Consider the following 18,460-nt stretch of genomic DNA (forward strand, 5'->3'; position numbering starts at 1 on the left):
GACAAAAGAGGAGCGGCGAGTGAGGAAAATAAGCCTAGCTGCAGCGTTAAGGACGGATCGAAGGGGATCGAGATGAGAGTGGGGGAGGCCAGTGAGGAGGAGGTTGCAGTAGTCCAGGCGGGAGATGATCAGAGAGTGGATAAGGCATTTGGTGGCATCTTGGGAGAGGAAGGGCCGGATGCGAGCGATGTTGCGCAGCTGGAAGCGGCAGGATTTAGCAAGAGAGAGCATGTGGGGGCCAAAGGAGAGAGAGGAGTCAAGGATGACACCAAGGCAGCGAAGTTGGGGGACAGGGGAGATAGAGGTGTTGTCGACAGTGATGGAGAGGTCAGAAGGGGATGGGGTATGAGAGGGAGGAAAAACTATGAGCTCAGTTTTGGCAAGGTTAAGTTTGAGGAATCGAGAGGACATCCAGGAGGAGATGGCAGAGAGGCAGGCGGACACCCTAGAGAGGAGGGAGGGAGAGAGATGAGGAGAGGAGAGGTATAGTTGAGTGTCGTCAGCATAAAGGTGGTAGCTGAAGCCGAAGGAGCTGATGAGTTCACCCAGGGAGGAGGTGTATAGAGAGAAGAGTAAGGGTCCCAGAACAGAGCCCTGAGGGACCCCGACTGGAAGGGTGGATGGGGGGGAGAGAGACCCAGAGGTGGTGACAGAGAAGGAACGGTGAGTAAGGTAAGAGGTGAACCAGGACAGGACTGGGCCGGAGAGGCCGAAAGACTGGAGGGTGTGAAGGAGGAGGGGGTGGTCAACGGTGTCAAAGGCTGCAGAGAGGTCAAGGAGGATGAGAAGGGAGAAGTGGCCCCTGGCTTTTGCAGAGAGGAGGTCATTGGTGACTTTAGCCAGGGCAGTTTCAGTGGAGTGGAGGGGGCGGAAACCAGACTGGAGAGGATCAAGGAGGGAGTATTCAGAAAGGTAGGAGGTGAGACGGCTGCAGACGAGCCTCTCGAGAATTTTGGAGGCAAAAGGGAGAAGAGATATGGGGCGATAGTTCGAGAGAGAAGTGGGGTCGAGATTAGGTTTCTTAAGAATGGGGATACAAGAGCATGTTTGAAGGAGGAGGGGAAGATGCCAGTGGAGAGGGAGAGATTAAAGAGGTGAGCGAGGTGGGAGCAGGTGGTGGGGGAAAGGGAGCGAAGAAGGTGGGAGGGGATGGGATCCAGGGGGCAGGTAGTGGGGGGGGGAGGAAAAAATGAGAGAGTGGACTTCCTCGCCGGTGGTGGGACAGAAGGAGTGGAGGGGAAGGTGGTTGGGGGGGGAGGACAGAAGAGTGGGAGGGGTGGAAGAGAGAGTGGAGGAGGAGATTTCAAGTCGGATGGCCTCGATTTTAGAGGAGAAGAAGGAGGCGAAATCAGAGGCAGTCAGGGAGGAGGGGGTGGGGGGAGGGGAGGGGGCCAAGAGAGTGCTGAAGGTGGCAAAGAGGCGGCGGGGGTTAGAGGACTGGGAAGAGATGAGGGATTTAAAGAAAGATTGTTTAGCGAGTGAGAGGGCAGAGCTGTAGGATGAAAGGATGAATTTAAAGTGGAGGAAGTCAGCCAGGGAGCGGGATTTTCTCCAGTGACGTACGGCGGAACGGGAGCATTTTTGGAGGAAGCGGGTAAATTTGGAGTGCCAGGGTTGGGGTTTGGAGCAGCGGAGGTGGTCGGAGTGGGCAGGGGCGACCGCGTCCAGAGCAGAGGTGAGGGTGTGATTGTAGAGGGAGACCGCCTGGTTGGGGCAGGCCTGGGAGGAAAGGGGAGAAAGGAGGGTATCGAGAGAGGAGGACAGAGAGGCAGGGTCAAGAGCATCGAGGTTGCGTATGGACAGAGTAGGTTTGGGCAGGGGGAAGGGAGCAGGAGAAGAGGAGAGAGAGAAGGAGAGAAGATGGTGGTCGGATAGAGGAAAGGGAGAGATGGAGAAGTCGGAGAGATTACATAGGTAGGAGAAGACAAGATCAAGGGAGTGACCTAGGCAGTGGGTAGAGGAGGAGGTCCATTGGGTGAGACCAAGGGAGGAAAAGAGGGTGAGCAGTTTGCTGGAAGCAGGGTAGGTGGGGTTGTCAATGGGGATATTAAAGTCACCGAGAATGATCGAGGGGAGATCGGAGGAGAGGTAGTGAGGAAGCCAGCTAGCAAAGTTGTCAGGGAAGAGGGAGGTGGGGCCAGGGGGGCGGTAGATGACAGTGACGCGGAGATGGATGGGGTAGAAGAGGCGGATGGAGTGAGCTTCAAAAGAGGAGAAGGAGAGGGAGGGTTCAGGGGGAATGACACGAAAAGTACAGGTTGAGGAGAGGAGGAGGCCAACTCCACCGCCAGGGCGGGCACCAGGCCTGGCGGAGTGGGTGAAGGAGAGGCCACCATAGGAGAGGGCAGCGGGGGAAGTAGTATCAGAATCGGAGAGCCAGGTTTCAGTAACGGCAAGAAGGTTAAAGGAGTTGGATAGAAAGAGGTCGTGGATAGCAGTCAGCTTGTTGCGGACGGATCTGGCATTCCAGAGGGCACAGAAGAAAGGGGGAGAGGAGAGGGGGGAAATGGGGATGAGGTTAGCAAGATGAGCAGCGCGCGGGGGAGGGCGGGGAGGAACGGGAGAGGTAGGGCGGGGGGAGAGTATGGGTATGGAGTGAGAGCGGGGAGGCATAGTAGGGAGAGAGAGTAACAGAACAGTGAGATAGTGGGGACAGTGAAAAACAGGTAAGAATAAAGGCAGGAAGACAATGAAAAGGTGGAAGATAATAACGAATTAGGGCGTGGAGGGCATGGAACAACAGTACAGTGAGATAATAAGGACAATGAAGACAGGTAAGAATGATAGCAGAACAGTAAGATAGTAAGGACAGTGGATAATAGGTAAGAATAAGCAGGGAGACAATAGCAAGATGGAGGACAATAACCAATTAGGGCATGGAAGGCATGCATATATAAATATAAATACATATACTTCAATAGTATAAAATGACATAAAGATGGTAACATAAGCAGAACCAATAATGATAGTGTGTGGGTCACCTGGTGTAAATAGTTTGATAATACGTTTATTAGTATTGATTGAAAGAACATTTTAAATATGTATTTAAAGGCTAACTCCACGTTTTTTAGAACAATCGATCTTTCCTCAATGAAAAACTGAAAGACCTAACTACTTACTTTACTTTAAGAGATAAATTGTTATGCAAGTGTATCTAACATACTGACAGGATTATGAACAGAGGTTGGATAGAAACAGTGGCAGATGGAGGAATTCCAATAAATCTCAGCCTGTTTACACTGGTTGCCTTAACATCACTTAACTTCCCTGACACTCAAGAGCTTAGCATTACTATTTAGCACCATGGACGTAGAGGGGGGGGCATTTACAGAGTTCCTGGTTTTGTTATGGAAGGAGCCATGAATGGGTGCCCCTTTCTGGGGCCATGTAAGGGGCCCCATGTGGTTGCTGTACCGGAGCCAGAAATTCCTCTTGGAAGCCCTGTTCAGCATTGTGGGGGCTGGGCTTATTGACTTAGGATTTATTCCAGGTGGCTTTCTAAAGTTGTCAGAAGCACACTCTCATTGTTTGCTATAGCATAAGCTTACTTAGGCACTGTGCTCTGTTTTTATTGGCCATTCTTGTCTGCTGCCTGCACTGACCTTAGCCTGTTCATTTATTATTCTCATCTGGCACCTGCCCTGACCACAATCTCTGTTCGCTGTATGCTACTATTTTGTACTGTACCTGACTATTTTGCCTTTTGTTCTGAGTTACTATTTGTCATCTGGTTGTCGCTCGGTGTTAACTCAGGATATTAATCTTCAGTATATCTTTTGCATTCACCAGTTTATAAATATAAACCTATACTATTGCCATTAGACCTGAGGGCAACTGAGTACCCGTAAGCATATAGAGCTCTATGGGAAATATAGGGCTGCTAAAGGTGAAGGCCGAACCTTCAGTTCTATAAATTTATTACATAACTGATGACATATATTACACATGCATACTCTTCCAGTGTTTATTGCGTTTGCCATTTTAAATGATGGATGGATGGATGACAGCCTTTTGTTTGACTCTTGGGTACAGCAGCCAGATCGCTTCCAGTGTACACTGGGGACTTTTAGTGTGTTTGCAAGGTGACAGCATACCCAGAGCCCCAGCAGTCATCTTCCAAAATCATTTTCCAACAAATCCAATAATGATCTGTAAGATTTTGGTTGTGTTATTATCGGTCATATATTGGGACCAGTAATATTGGGCAAATTGTACACATCACTGGTGAGATTACACATACTTGGCTAGCCAAGTATGGTGTAATTAGCTGCTTTGAGATAGCTGGTGAATTGTGTTAGGACATGTTATATCATTTTAATACAACTGCCACCATGGGAAATAAACAAGGATTTTGATGTATACCCATTCGGATTTAGATCACTTTTAACAATGCAATTGTTATAAATATGCAAATGACAAGAAATCCATATTACCTGGTGATAATTGCTAGGTGTGGAGGGCTCATGCAGGCTCCCATGAAGAGTACCACATTCTCATGTCGCGTCTGTCGGTAAGCCATCACCTCCCGCTTAAATGCTTTTAATTGGTCCTCATTATCCCGCTCAATGTCAATTAGCCTAATGGCCACTTCTCCATGCCATCTCCCATGGTACACTAAACCAAAGCGTCCTTTGCCAATCATCTCCCCGATTTCCAGCTGCTCAAATGGAATGTCCCATTCTTGCAAGAATATGCTGGTTTGACTGGCTTTGCGGGGGAAGTTTCTGGCTGACAGCAGCAAGTGGTTCATCTCCTCAAAGTCGTCCTCAGACTCCTCTGCTTTCTCATTGCTTTCTTCATTCTGAGATCATACATGGGGAAAAAAATTTAATGTATAAATTAGAGTTTGTAATCAGTGACTGTATTGCTATTAAATGACAGGAACTAACACTTTAAATGTAACATTAAGTAAGTGAACCAAGCTTTCAGCATTGTGGGAGTGCTCTATAGTTGAACAGGCAGAGGATGTCTAACAGGTTGAAAGGGTTTGTAGACTTGCTCTGCAGAAATGCAACGTGTGAATTTAACGATTCGGATACAGAAGCAGAGAAGTCATGTCACAGTAACTGAAATTATTGCAGTCTCAGCTTTTTTTTTTTATCTGAATCAGCGATTATTAGCACACTGTCTTTTAGATGTGGAAGAGGTTTCAGCTGTTTTTGATGGAATATGGATGTCAGATTCTTTTTTTTAAGCATTGCAGTAAAATTTCTGGTTAACCTAGAACAATACTTCACATATGAAAATGTACATTTTGGGGTTAGAAAAATCATTGTGGGTCCCCAAATTTTGCAGATCGTAACTGACCATTAGTGATGTCAAAAACTCTACTGAAAGAATCTGCACACAATGGTTTTCCATTCATACATACTGTTTTTTTGCAATAACAAATAAAAAATAAAAAAAGTAATAGGTATTATAATTATATTTAAAAACTAGGGGCCTGATTCATTAAGGAACTTAAATTAAGAAGTTTCTTATTTCAGTCTCCTGGACAAAACCATGTTGCAATACAAGGGGGGTGCAAACTAGTTTTCTGTTTTGCACATAAGTTAAATACTGACTGTTTTTTCATGTAACACATGTTGTCATTCAATAAATTAAGTAGCTTGACTATTTTACCTCAGATGTTGGTTCCACTTCAATTTGAAGTAATGGATTTCCTTCATTACTGGAAGAAATAATAAAAAAAACCAGTTATAAATATTTATATCTGTCCGATTTCCTGGGAACAGGGAAATTCAAATACCATAAAGTGGGATTGTCTAAATGAATATACTAAACAGAAAAACATTAACAGGTTGATATCTGTAAATCTGAATATGTAGGTTTCATGCTGAAAACATTGATGTACAATCAAAGGAGTACTCTAGTCAAGTTATCTTTGTTAAAAAAATACTTTATCTACTATGAAATAGTGTGCTGATTTTATTTCTTACCTTGCCTTGGACTTTCAAAATTGCTTTTTCAAGGACCTTTTATGTCCTCAACACCATTTAATGGCCAGGAGCCGCCCGCTTTATTTTTTGTAGAACTACTGCTTTAGTATCTGAAATTTCTTAGACAGAGCCACTATTTACTTGTAGATGTCAGTCACTGGTCCCACTAATGACCTCTATCCCTTTCTGTTGTTTCTCTGCAACTTTTATTACAAAGTTACAGGGGGTACAGGGAATGTCCTACAACACCCCCCCTCAGTGTATCATACATGAACTGTTCACTTGGGACCTGTTTCATTAAGAAACACAAAACGAACGTATGTCTATATTCAACTAGGAGCAGATCTGAAGAAACATCTCTTGTTGAATAATGGTCTAGCTGGGCTCTGCTTTGACAGACACAATGCACTGCAATATACAGTACATCCAATACATATGTGGAACATAAAGGTCCAAAAGAATGCACAGAAAAAAAGTATTCAATTAATGTCACCTGTTAATAGAATCGTCATTAATGATAAAACATTGAAAATAAAGTATGTTTCTTTTCATTTCCCCCCATTAAATACATGTATTATGCTATTAATATCTATTGTACATAAAATTAATTTTTACATTTCCTCCTGATTGCAAACACATGTTCTAGCATGCATGCCCATCCACTATCACATTCCCTGTGGGATTTGAAGTCAAAATGGCCAGGCTGTAGGGAGTCAGTACCCCACTGGGACAGCGGGTCGGGTGAAAGTTATTGTTACTGATTTCCTCATCTGAGACACTTCACCCCCAGATTGTTCCAACAAAATAAAAAATGAGTGATATTTGTGGGTGACAAAAAACAGAGCACATTAAAACACATGTGTAGAAGTTGAGGGTGGCCCAAAATCAAAATAACATTCATGGCCCAAGATGACCTCAGTCTGCTAATGCCTAGCTTCCACAAGTAAGTGCCTCACAGCCAACTAACACAATAGCGCCTATGCTGCTTCATAAGAATCTGCCGAAACATGATCTAGCACAATAAGGGAGAAGCCTAAACTGTGCATGTAACTGTGATACAATAACACAATAGAGGAGGAACCAAGCCCACACATGTAACTGACCCCACAACATATGATACGTGTGAGGAGGACACTAGCCCCCACATGTAGTAACCCACACACCATGGAAGAGGAGCCCAGCCTCATTTGTGACTGACCCAACAGGATCTAACACAATTGAAGAGATGCTTAAGCTCTAAATATAACTGCCCCATGGAAAGTCAATTCAACAGAAATGGAGCCTAGCCTAGATATATAACTCTGACAGTATCTTTATACTCTCATGAGGACCCTGTGTGTAGTCTGCTGAGCTAAGACTGGCTCCATATAAATGGCATTTCCAAATGTGGATAAAACATATTTATATTGTAATTGAAGTTACATGCTCCTTCATCATGACACCAACCTGCCTTGTGAAAATAGAGCTTTGCCTGATGTAGGACATGTACATAATGAACTAATTTCAGAGAGATATAGTTAAATGTTAGCTCTCAGTAGTGGAGCTCACCAGCTCATATAATGATAATTTATCATGATCTCTCAATCTATGGAAATAATTTATTTTCTCCATTATTGCATTTCTTCCATCGCTAAACATTTGAGTAAGACGTACTCATTCTTTTCAGGTGCTGTTCTTCAAACTAAAAAGTTATCTTTTCTGTGAAACTCCAAACCTAATCTTGGTGGTAACGGTGGCAAGACACACTAGTGATGCAGTACAGGTTTGTAAGAAATGTATCTAGAGAGGACTGAAACAAGCGGAGTCTATCTATATACAGGATATCAAAGCATCTTGATACTATGAGGAATACCATCCAGCATGACCCCAGAAGAAATCACAATGTCTCTACAGTGTATTCACAATGCTGATATCCCAATATTGCTGTCATGTTTTCCTGTACTTACAGTCTCACCAATCATCATGCACTTGGTTAAATAACTGTCTTTCACCAAGTTTTAAAATAAAAGTCATACATTAATGATCAATAGACATGTATGGCACGCATGTTTCCACACCCTCCGTGGCAACAACACTGGTTCCCTTATAGCTATATTGGTGATTATGTACATCTAGTAGGGCTGCTTTAATAAATTGGAAAATAATTATCTGCCTAGAGCCCACCATTACGCTTCCTAGTCTAGATAGGGAAAGCCCTAATATAGGTTCAATATCAGCTCCCTTGTGTCCTAGGAAGACACCCTTGGTTTAAAGAGGAGTGTTTCACCATTAAGGCTGTTTTTCCAAAGTAATCCTAAGATCTCCTGGGTCGAAATTAAAAATTGTAAACATATATTATGCTGAAACTGAACATTACTGTTATGTAGCCCTAACATTAACCAAAATCCTAAAACCGAACCTGCCCCAAATATCAACCTCATATCTAACATTGACGTAAGTCCTAATCACAAACCCAGCTCAAGATATGAAAATATCTCAACCGATGTCTGACATCACTGAGCCAAACCCTCAGGCAGCACCGGTTGTCATTTGATCATTTCAGAACCTCATACAGTATAAAACAAAAACTGTTGTATTTAGGAACATTATGTAACTTTGAACAATGTTGCAAGGTTTTAGGGTTTAGCAGATGATCCAGATATACTTGCGATTAGATACCACACAAAGAAATTCCAAATATTAATGTCACATAAACAGCATTGAGGAACCTATTCAGACTCCATCGGGCACTAAGCTGTAAGTGTATGTTAGACCTATACAATGTATTTGCTCGCAGACAGCTTAACATTTGCCCTATGCTCAGTGAATGGTGATCTCTCCTTAAGCTGACCTCAAAATGATGATCTATTGAACATTATGAGAAATGTGTTGTCTGTATCCATGGTACTTTATCCATACACCAAACAGACCCTGTATGCGGCTTGATATATATCTTGTGCTTAGATAAGGTGCAGTGAATACAGACAATGTATTCCTCACAGAGATCAATAGCTGGGTTTTTTAGGTCCAGTGAACACTGTTAGCAGCAATGCACTACATATAGATGACAAATGAGTCATAAAACAATGCAGTAAATGTGGGTCTCTAGGAAATTAAGATAAGATTATTATTAGGGAACACATATTGGATCCTAAAAGTCTGCATTGAAGCTCCACTTTTTATACTGACCAAAATGCCTGAATGCAGAATAAAATAAGAAGTGAGAAGCAATGAGAGATCCCCTCAGCATTGTGGACACTTCCCTAGGATAAAATTGACAGCCCACTGCAACAGGGACCGATCTTTGGCTGGATATCTGAGCGTGTCAGTGCACAATCAGCTGAGCAGTAGGAAAGCCCTCCCCTCTTATGGTCACCTGCAAATGGATTCCGGCAGAGTAGTAGTCACCATCCTGGCTGCCCCCTGTTGGCGATCATTAGAGTAGCCTAGCATCCACACACTTCTCCCACCGAAGATGGGCCCACTGTAGCTGCAGGGTAGCAAAGTTACTTCAGCAGGGCTTCTCAATGAAGCCCTGCACAATGGGTGGAGGGGCAGGGTGGATGAATAAAACTATTCTTGGCTGGTCTTCTAATTGACACTTCACAAAAAATCATGTGTAACCAACATCAATCAGGGGTAAAACAGGATAACTACAACTTAATGCAACTAAACTTATCAAACTACATTTTATGGCACAGTGGCTAGCACTGCTGCTTCACAGCAGGTGGTGCCCTGGGCACCTTGCCCAGGGTGTTATCTGCTTTTTTGTTTCCCTATGTTCACATGGGTTTCCTCCAGGTGCTCCAGGTTCCTCCCACAATATAAATACGTATTGATAGATTAGTTGGCTTGTAGTCAAAATTGTCCCAGTTATTAGTGTTGTGTGTCTGAAGTAGAAAAATTAAATTGTTAGCTCCACTGGATAGAGGCTTGTGTAATATTCCCTTATTATACAGTGTTGCAGAAAATGTTGGTGGTATATTTAAAAGGATAATAATAAGACGAATAATCCTGTTTGTCACTAGTCTGTAATGTTGATCATAGTCCATTTAGAGCTAGGACGTACTTTAAATGCAAATGAAAAACATTTCAATATTTAACTCTATTTAAATCAATGTTTGGGAATCTTACACTATGTCCTTAAAGCAAAGCAGAATTAAAATCTTGTGCACATTCAATGCAGTGGGCTTTAATAAAATTACATTTTCTACATATTCAAAAGTACATTTACCCCACATAGCCTGTTAATTCTGGATCTTGTCGTGACACACCAATAAAAACATGTGAGATTCCTGAAAACTCTAAAGATTACAGTATAGTAAACACAGGGACATGTCAAAATAAAACACTACACAACTTTTATTTACAGAACAGAGTGGAGGGTTTTGTGATGTAGTATATACTTACATTACTATATTGTACATGGTTTAGAGTCATGGACTGGAATGCATAACAAGCTCTACATCAACACAGTGAGCATAGCAAAGAGGAGGCAGACTGAGTACTTACACTGGATTAGAGTTTACCGGATGAAGGATTACTTGGGGTGCTCGGGGAGGGACTTCAGGCACAACATCTACAAGTAACAAGGTTAAGAAAAAACATCAATGTATACAACAAAGGCAAACACTCTGACCGTATACCAACAACATTCTACTTTAATTGTATTATATGTGTGGACCTAGGTTTATATATTTTAGTCCAATATAGCAGGATCAGGATAAAATCTATATAGATAAATAATATATGCAGTAAATAACTACAGAAATAATACATTGGCTTTTATAGATGTCAAAAGCATAGAAGCAGGCTTAATATTTATAGAATAGTTTTAATGACCTATAGTTTGTTATGCACTTTCCAATTTTTATAACTGATACAGTCATACATAAGTATTACCATGCCAGTTTTAACTTGTTACTCAATAGCAAGAGCTAGATGAGTTGTTAGAATGGATGGTTATTCTAAAGTCTTTATTATAGATTTTGTTGGCCAGTCTTCCTTGACCCAGCTGAGAATGAGGGTGTCAGAAGTTAGGGAGAGAAATGTATAACCAAACATATATCTATAGCTATTTCCTGGTAAAATAAGACACTGGGAACACATCAAAACTGGTCAGAGTGCAGGGGCTCTGGAGCATGGGATCTGACTTTATATCAGACATCCATGGCATGACATTCAATATTTATCAAAAGCAACACTGGGATCAAAGAATAAAATATGATATATAACCTGACAGCTCAGCTCACCAGGACCCACTGAGTTAGCAATATCACCTATTCCAACAATGTCCCCATAATGCTAATTTCTATGTTTTAATGATGACCACGCAAGGTTTTGTGAATAATGCTATTACCTGGAAATATGAACTGCTGTTTGTACTTGTAGTAATGAGAACCTTGCAGCAAAGATGAGGTACATGGATGAGAAGAGCTGTTGGACCCTAGGAGAAAAGATACACATTAAACCAGCATTAATCTATACTGTGCAGATGTTTATAATCAGCAGTCACACACAATGCTAAAGTCATTTCCAGATCTTCTATACATGAGATTGTATTGTGAGATAGGGCAGACAACATGAATAAGCTAAACAATGTGAAACATTTTCCTACCATTTGTAAATCAACATTCAGATTTCAGAAAAGTGAAGCTCATAATCACATAGATCTGGAAAGGAAGAATGTAATTTTGTATATAATTTCAGGATATAGATCTAAGGAATGGCTTTATTAGTCAGACATAGTTATGCCTTGTTAAGTGAGTGGTGTATACTTCATCCTCCCACTTGCAAACCACAGTGGGTTACTGTTTCCATAACATAGAGACTGCTGCTCATATCCACCACTAGCAAGGCAGAGTGAAAAGGAAAATGTTCACAAGAGGGGGTTGCGCCTCCTGAAAACATGAAGGATACATCTTATACATCTTTAATCTGTCCTATGAAGGAATTAAAAAATTGTCTGGGAACCTAACAAGTGAGAGGGGTCTATGTCCTGCTCTCTACATCAGGGTCCCAGTCTGTAAGCTACCACACAATACCCAACCTAGTACTCTATGGTACTCCTGCTCCTTGAGGTCATCAATTTGGGCTACCCATCATGCCCTTGTGCATCTTTAGGAAGTATCACCTTAGAAATTGAACTATATAAAAAACAGTTCTGTAACATGTTGATAATTGTGCATATTATCATCTTCACCTTACATAAAGCTGACATCTAACCCAAGCACAGTGTTACATATGAAACTATATAGCCTCAGAGCTTTTGTAGCTGGTGACCTAGATAGCTTGTGTGTGTTTTACTACATTCTAGTATGAATAAACTAAGAGACTGAGGTTAAGGTTTAGTTTCCATAGAATAGTAATCTACGGATGTGTGTGTACACAGTTTGATAGTTATATGCTGATAGATAGTTATATGCTGTTATTTAGTCTGCCAAGATTTATCATTTGCATTTTCTTGTTTGTTGCAGTTTCTAACAGGGAATTAGAACGAGAATTATCTGCTCTATCATGAAATAATGCTTAGGCTGTTAAAAATTAGCAGAACAAGACAGCATAAATATATATATATATATATATATATATATATATATATATATAATAACTCCACCACATGGCTCCAAGCGGAACTAGCGAGCTGTGGGCCCCGGTGCAGGGGGGAGGGAATCAGGGCCCCCGACCCTCTGCCTCTGCCATGTAGCGGGCCCCATAATATCCATGGGCCCCGAAGCACTGCACCTGAGGCACCAATGGTAGTTCTACCACTGCAGCACACCCTGCATCCTTATATTGTGGCAGGGTTAAGCGTGACCAGCACTGTGGCACGTCATTTGCCCCCCAAAATTGTGCTCCATTTTTATATTATTGAGGCTTTGCTATGAAATATGCATAGATGAGGCAAACGGTGTCCTACTAAAAGTCGTAGCTGAGGGTTTTCCACCCGTGCATCTTGCCCGGCAAAAGGACATTAGTGCAGTTATACCATACTCTGCATAGCACTCTCTCATCTGCCCAGCGTAGCCCAATAGAAGAAGTAAACATATCTCCCTTTCACAGTCTATAACAACATGTCCATATATGCAAATAGGCACACATGCTGCAAAATAGGTGCAAGATGTCACAAAGCAGGAAGACATATTGTTTACTCTGTATCTCATGTATTTGTGGGTTGGTAAGTGACCCATAGAGTCTGATGACAGATTACAGGGTTTTTATGGCTTTTTCCAAGAAAGGTAAATGCACAAGATAGCACAGCACAAGTTTGATTGATATAGACACTACGTGAGTCAATCAAAGATTATTCAAGGTTAATGCAGTTCACAGAGCTTAAACGCTAAACTATTTAATGATATACATTAACAGCTCCAAAATATGATGTTGAGATTTTTCGGGGTAAACAAAAAAATTGAAAGCTCCTCACATCATATGAATTATTTCATGACTTAAGTCTGTGTTCTATGCTGTATTCAGTGGAGATGTCATCAATGCCAAATACATGACAAAGGGGGGAAATCAATCCCCCCAGAGTATCGCCGCGCTAAACCTATTACTGTTATTACGGTAAATTTAACCTGACTCTCTGCTCGCAGCTGAGGGATCTGCGAACAAAAAGCTGGAGTTGAAACTACCGTAATAACGGTATTTGAACGCACTATTACTGTAATAACGGTAATAGTGTGCAGGCCGCATTACTTTTTACAGTAAGGCGGCCAATTGAATTCCCTCTAATGTGTGTGCTTTCTTAGGTTATTAATTTATAAAACTCAGTGGATATAATTATTCGAAGTTGAACATCCTGAGTACCACTGACTATTCTTTAAGTGATTGTGAATCTAATTGAATGGCCACCTAGAGATCATTTGGTAAGAAATCTTCTTGGGAAACAGTTGATCAGAATATCTCAGAATGACCATTTGCAGCCGATGTTTTTACAATAAAACAGCAGGGATAGCTGTAACAAGAATAGATAAATTGCAAAGTTGCGCATTTAAAATCTCGGCAATTCATTTTGATTTTTCACCTTTTTATACAATCAAACATTTGGTCACATTCAATTGGAACTCAAAATCATTTATGTAAATAGTTGAATTATGAGTACTATACAGAAAAAGTAAAATTTCATATTCATTCTTGCTATAGCGTACTTGCCACAGCATTATAGGCAATGTGTTTGGAAGTAAAACAGTTGATATTTTGTTAGTTCTAGAAACTTCTGTAACATTTCACAACAGATTCTAAAACACAGTGGAAACATTTATGAAAACTGGAGCACAGGAAAAATGTCAGTAGCCCATACCACCCAATCAAATGTTTGCTTTCATTTTTATAGCTGCACTAGAAAAAAAGATAGTTAGACTCTGATATGTTGTTTTCATAAATGTCTCCCCTCCCACCCACATTGGTTCTAATAATTCATATGCATGCAGTACTGCAATAGTTAACCTTTCCTGTGCCGTTCGTTTAGCACAGAATTAGGTTAGGAAGCTTTGTCTGTTCCAGGTGGGTTTTGATACCTGGTAAGTTGAACGGCTTCTGTTGGCGGGTGCATTGTGGGGATGGGTGGAGAGGAGAGGGTGGGGTGGCACTGGGGGGAAGCGGAGGAGCAGGTGAGGACGGTGTGGAGGATGTCGTAGAGGAGGGGTTGCTGCTGGAATCTGGCTGGTAGGGCACTGGAATGTGGTCCTGGGAAAACAAAAGAGATAACACATTGGGAAGCAGATGAGAGGAAAGCAGACGTACTGTGACACATTGGACATTAGCTCTATCTCCTTCATGAGGTGATATGTATCAGTATGGCATTGTGGTCATTATCACTGTACTGTAATACATGCACATCAGAATAGCCATTGTAAATTGCTTTAGGACACAGCAGGCTGTAGGTCTGTTATTGTTGTGCTATAAATCCCAGCAAGCTTGGGCGTCATTCAGGGAATACAGTTCAACCACACTTGACTAACCAACATTTGGTTAAAGCAAACACATTCCTAATACACAGTGAGGGCTGCTATTTTTTGCTGTTTATCAATATTTATGAGAACACAGCCTATCAATTCAGTAGGAACCAGTGATGTCAGTGAGGTACTTAGTGGAATAAGATGCATTCTCATGAATATCACTTCAGACCCCACTCTATGTAGTCCAAGGATATACTTTAAGCCTGGTCTAGGAGGTAAAAATTTAATAATTTCTGAATAAATATTATTATATAACATAATTATATTTCCATCGCTTTGTCTCTTTCCCACACATTTTCTCAGTTATAATTGTCCTCCCCCTCACCAGTGTTTGTTTTGATATTGTTTTATTTTATGTATATGTAAAGACACAATGCCTAAAATCCCTACATACCATCTGGGAAGAGGCTGTTAGCAGATGGCTCCACAGTCATAGAGTCAGTTTTTACCAAGTAACAATTGAACATTGTGCCCTCAGCATAACCCCTCTGTCCCTGGCCCACTGATCTCGTAGCGAAGCAAGCAGACACTTCTCTTGTCATGCTCATATTCAAGAACAATCCAGTTACATGAGTCAAGCACAGGCTCTTGTACCTCCATAATATCCATGATATTAACATTATAATCAAAGTGTCAACATATTTTTCTAATTTGTATCTGTTCATGAATCAACAGCTGAAACCGAGAGAGTACGGATAAGGAGTTATGATTTAATGCATGTGCTACATCTATCAAATTAAAAACTGGTAAGAGAATTGACATTTCTATGTTAAGTTCAAAATGCCTAAAAAAGAGGGTCTTTACTAGCAAGGCGTTGCTCCTTTTTTACTAATGCAAATGCATGACTTGAGTTCTATATAAAGCCATTTATTTTGAATATAATATAAATAGTGAATAATGGCTGTGAAAGTATCTGCCATTGCCTCTATTTTACACACATAAAGCATTGAGTGTTGATGCAAATAGGAGTTAAGTAGGAACATATGCAATAAAGGCATATAAATGCCTAATTTGCATTTCACTTCAGATGTCAAAAGTTATTTCAAGTACTTCAATTTATTCAGAGTTTAGCCCTGTGCTAAACATCTCAGTATCGTTACTGTAAGTCTGGGACGGAACACTGCGACTGCACCACCTGCCCCTTCCTCCAAATATTGATATGGGGATCAGAGCTACAGTCACCTGAGCATGAATGGGAACCCGCAGTGAAGCCCTGTTTCGGCTGTGCTATGCTTTCCCTGACATGTCTGTGTGTGCAGGCTGCTGCTGCCATTGTAAGATTTGTGATAGTTATGGGCCCCACTCCCCTCCAGGTCCCATTGTTGCTGCTTCCCCAGTAACAGTGATTCTGCCATTGCTGTAATTAATATAAATACTGTATTAATTTGTACTACTTTACTAATACTCATGCACTAATCTTTTGGTACAGTTGTGCGCTATGGATGAGTTAAAAAAAAATTGTGTTTTTTGACACCGTTCTATTACCAATCAATTCATCCTTAGAGGAACCTAGCAAAATACTCTAAGTACTACCCCACTCCACAGACCTCCTGCCCTTGTTCCATTTCCCACAAAAGTCTGCTCTTTAATACACTGTCCTTGCAAGAAATGTCTATTGATATATAAATAGCCAGTCACATCACAGAATGTTTTATTTGCCACATATTCTTTTACTTCTAATCTTTACTGAGCAGAGTCTCTGATTGTAACAGTGCTGTAGAATATGTTGGTGTTTAAAAAAAAAATGGAAAAAGATAATTACCTATTATATGTTCATGGCTCACTTGTGCTCCTATTTTCTTCCTAATTTGAGTAATGGTCCAAAAATATCTCACTTATCTCAATATCTTCATGTATGGATGGATCACTCCAGTACCCTGACCTGAGCATGAGACACTCCTTTCATCTTTATTTGGTGATCAATCCAGACAAACGTGTGTATATCCTACAAAACTCCAGTACTATCTCCTACCATCCGAGTGTCAGCGTATATCATTACTTGTGTAGTTTTCTAACTTTACTGCCTGCCATCTGATTTGCTACATTATATGAATCATATTAGGAGCTGCAGATTCATTTTAGATAAAATTAACTGTACTATATTCTTTGATTCAGTGAGCAGTAGAAAATACCATTACACACTGTGGACCCGATGCTGAGCTGGGTGCATGTTGGGTGCAATTCCTGCTAAAAGAATACGTCCATAAATATAGCATTTACGTTTGTATGCCGAGTCACATGTATCGCAAGATGCATCTAGCTTTGTACCTATAGTATATGTGCCAGATTTATGTCAGGCATAGATATACTCCCATGTGTATATACACAACTAAGTTATAAGCACATGAAAAGCTTGATAACATTTGTTAGCTAAAACTACATTCACTATTAGGTTTGATTTAAAACAACAGATACAATATTTCTTCTCGCGTACATGTGAAAATAGCAAAAATTATTTTTAAAATACACAGACAAAATCCTACAATACATGCACGATCAATAAAGAAATCCCTTTACTCTAGTTTTAGAGGTGAATTTGCAATGAGCCAAGCAATAGCGACTAGCTAGGGCTGGCGACCATCGACATCAGCGCAATAAGTGTATATAGGTCTCTGTGCTGGTCTGCCTCAGCCGCATTTATGTTAGATCTCCCCTTTCCTCCCCCGTTCAGTCTTTCCAGTTTTAAAGAGGCACAAGTGTAGGTACGTGTAGCTCTGCCTGCACTCTTCTGCATGTGCTCACTTTGTGGGCATGCACAGTTCACTTTTTGGGAATTTACGTTACGCTAACAGACCTTCGTCCAACTTGGAATCAGGCACTGTATTTATAGATTCCAATTTCACCAAAACTATAGTCTATAGGGCTAGGGTGACGCCAAAATTCATTTTATTTCCTGCTGTGCGGTGTGGCCGGGGTAGGACCGGAAACATATGAGGCCAAATTTCACCTGCAAAATTTGCAAAATTTTGCAGCCGAATGTGAAGCAAGGTGAATATATCACAGAATAGATTTGCAAACATCTCTCATGTCTATTGGGCAGACATACACAATAGAAAAGAATTGGAGACAAGAAACAGTAGCCTGCAGAAACAACGCACTCAAATACCCGGTAATACTTTCTGAAGGCAGAGGAAAGTTCAATGCTTCCGATTGTGAAATAACCATGAGTTGGATCTTACATTATAAATGAGAAGAACATGTAGTAATTGCTATGACTGGCACAACACAAATCAATGTAATGCAATCAGGTCTGTGTTTCCTGCTATCTGTTGTGTTGTGTAGATGTGCGTATTTATCATTTGTCCCTGACTCTATTCATCTGTACAAATGCATTATCATCCACGCCAGGCCTGTAAATTCTCCAGCATATATATCCATATGTCTCTGCTATTGATACTGACAACATAAATAAATGTAATTGGATGAACATAGCTTCCTACATTCATTCCCTCTACATTATACTCTTCTAACTAAACCAGGACTAAATGATGTCACACTATGCGCAACCACGGAATTCTGTATGATATTTGTAAGACCCCAGAAGACATGTCTCAATACAATGTGATGTGTACTTTCTGCAAC

At 41.0% G+C, this 18,460-nt stretch overlaps 1 protein-coding gene across 2 annotated transcripts in view; it reads right to left on the minus strand.

The window, feature by feature from the left end:
* Positions 1-18,460, minus strand: part of KSR2 (kinase suppressor of ras 2) — a 388,289-nt gene that overhangs the window by 87,095 nt on the left and 282,734 nt on the right. For both annotated transcript variants that reach the window (XM_075178524.1, XM_075178525.1), the window contains exons 10-14: positions 14,438-14,606; positions 11,278-11,364; positions 10,431-10,497; positions 5,623-5,671; positions 4,434-4,801 (exon numbers count right to left, since the gene is read on the minus strand). In XM_075178524.1, the coding sequence (XP_075034625.1) occupies positions 4,434-4,801; positions 5,623-5,671; positions 10,431-10,497; positions 11,278-11,364; positions 14,438-14,606 (740 nt within the window). The remainder of the gene's footprint in view (positions 1-4,433; positions 4,802-5,622; positions 5,672-10,430; positions 10,498-11,277; positions 11,365-14,437; positions 14,607-18,460) is intronic.

This window comes from Mixophyes fleayi, chromosome 1, assembly GCF_038048845.1.
Source record: "Mixophyes fleayi isolate aMixFle1 chromosome 1, aMixFle1.hap1, whole genome shotgun sequence".
NCBI lineage: Eukaryota > Metazoa > Chordata > Amphibia > Anura > Limnodynastidae > Mixophyes > Mixophyes fleayi.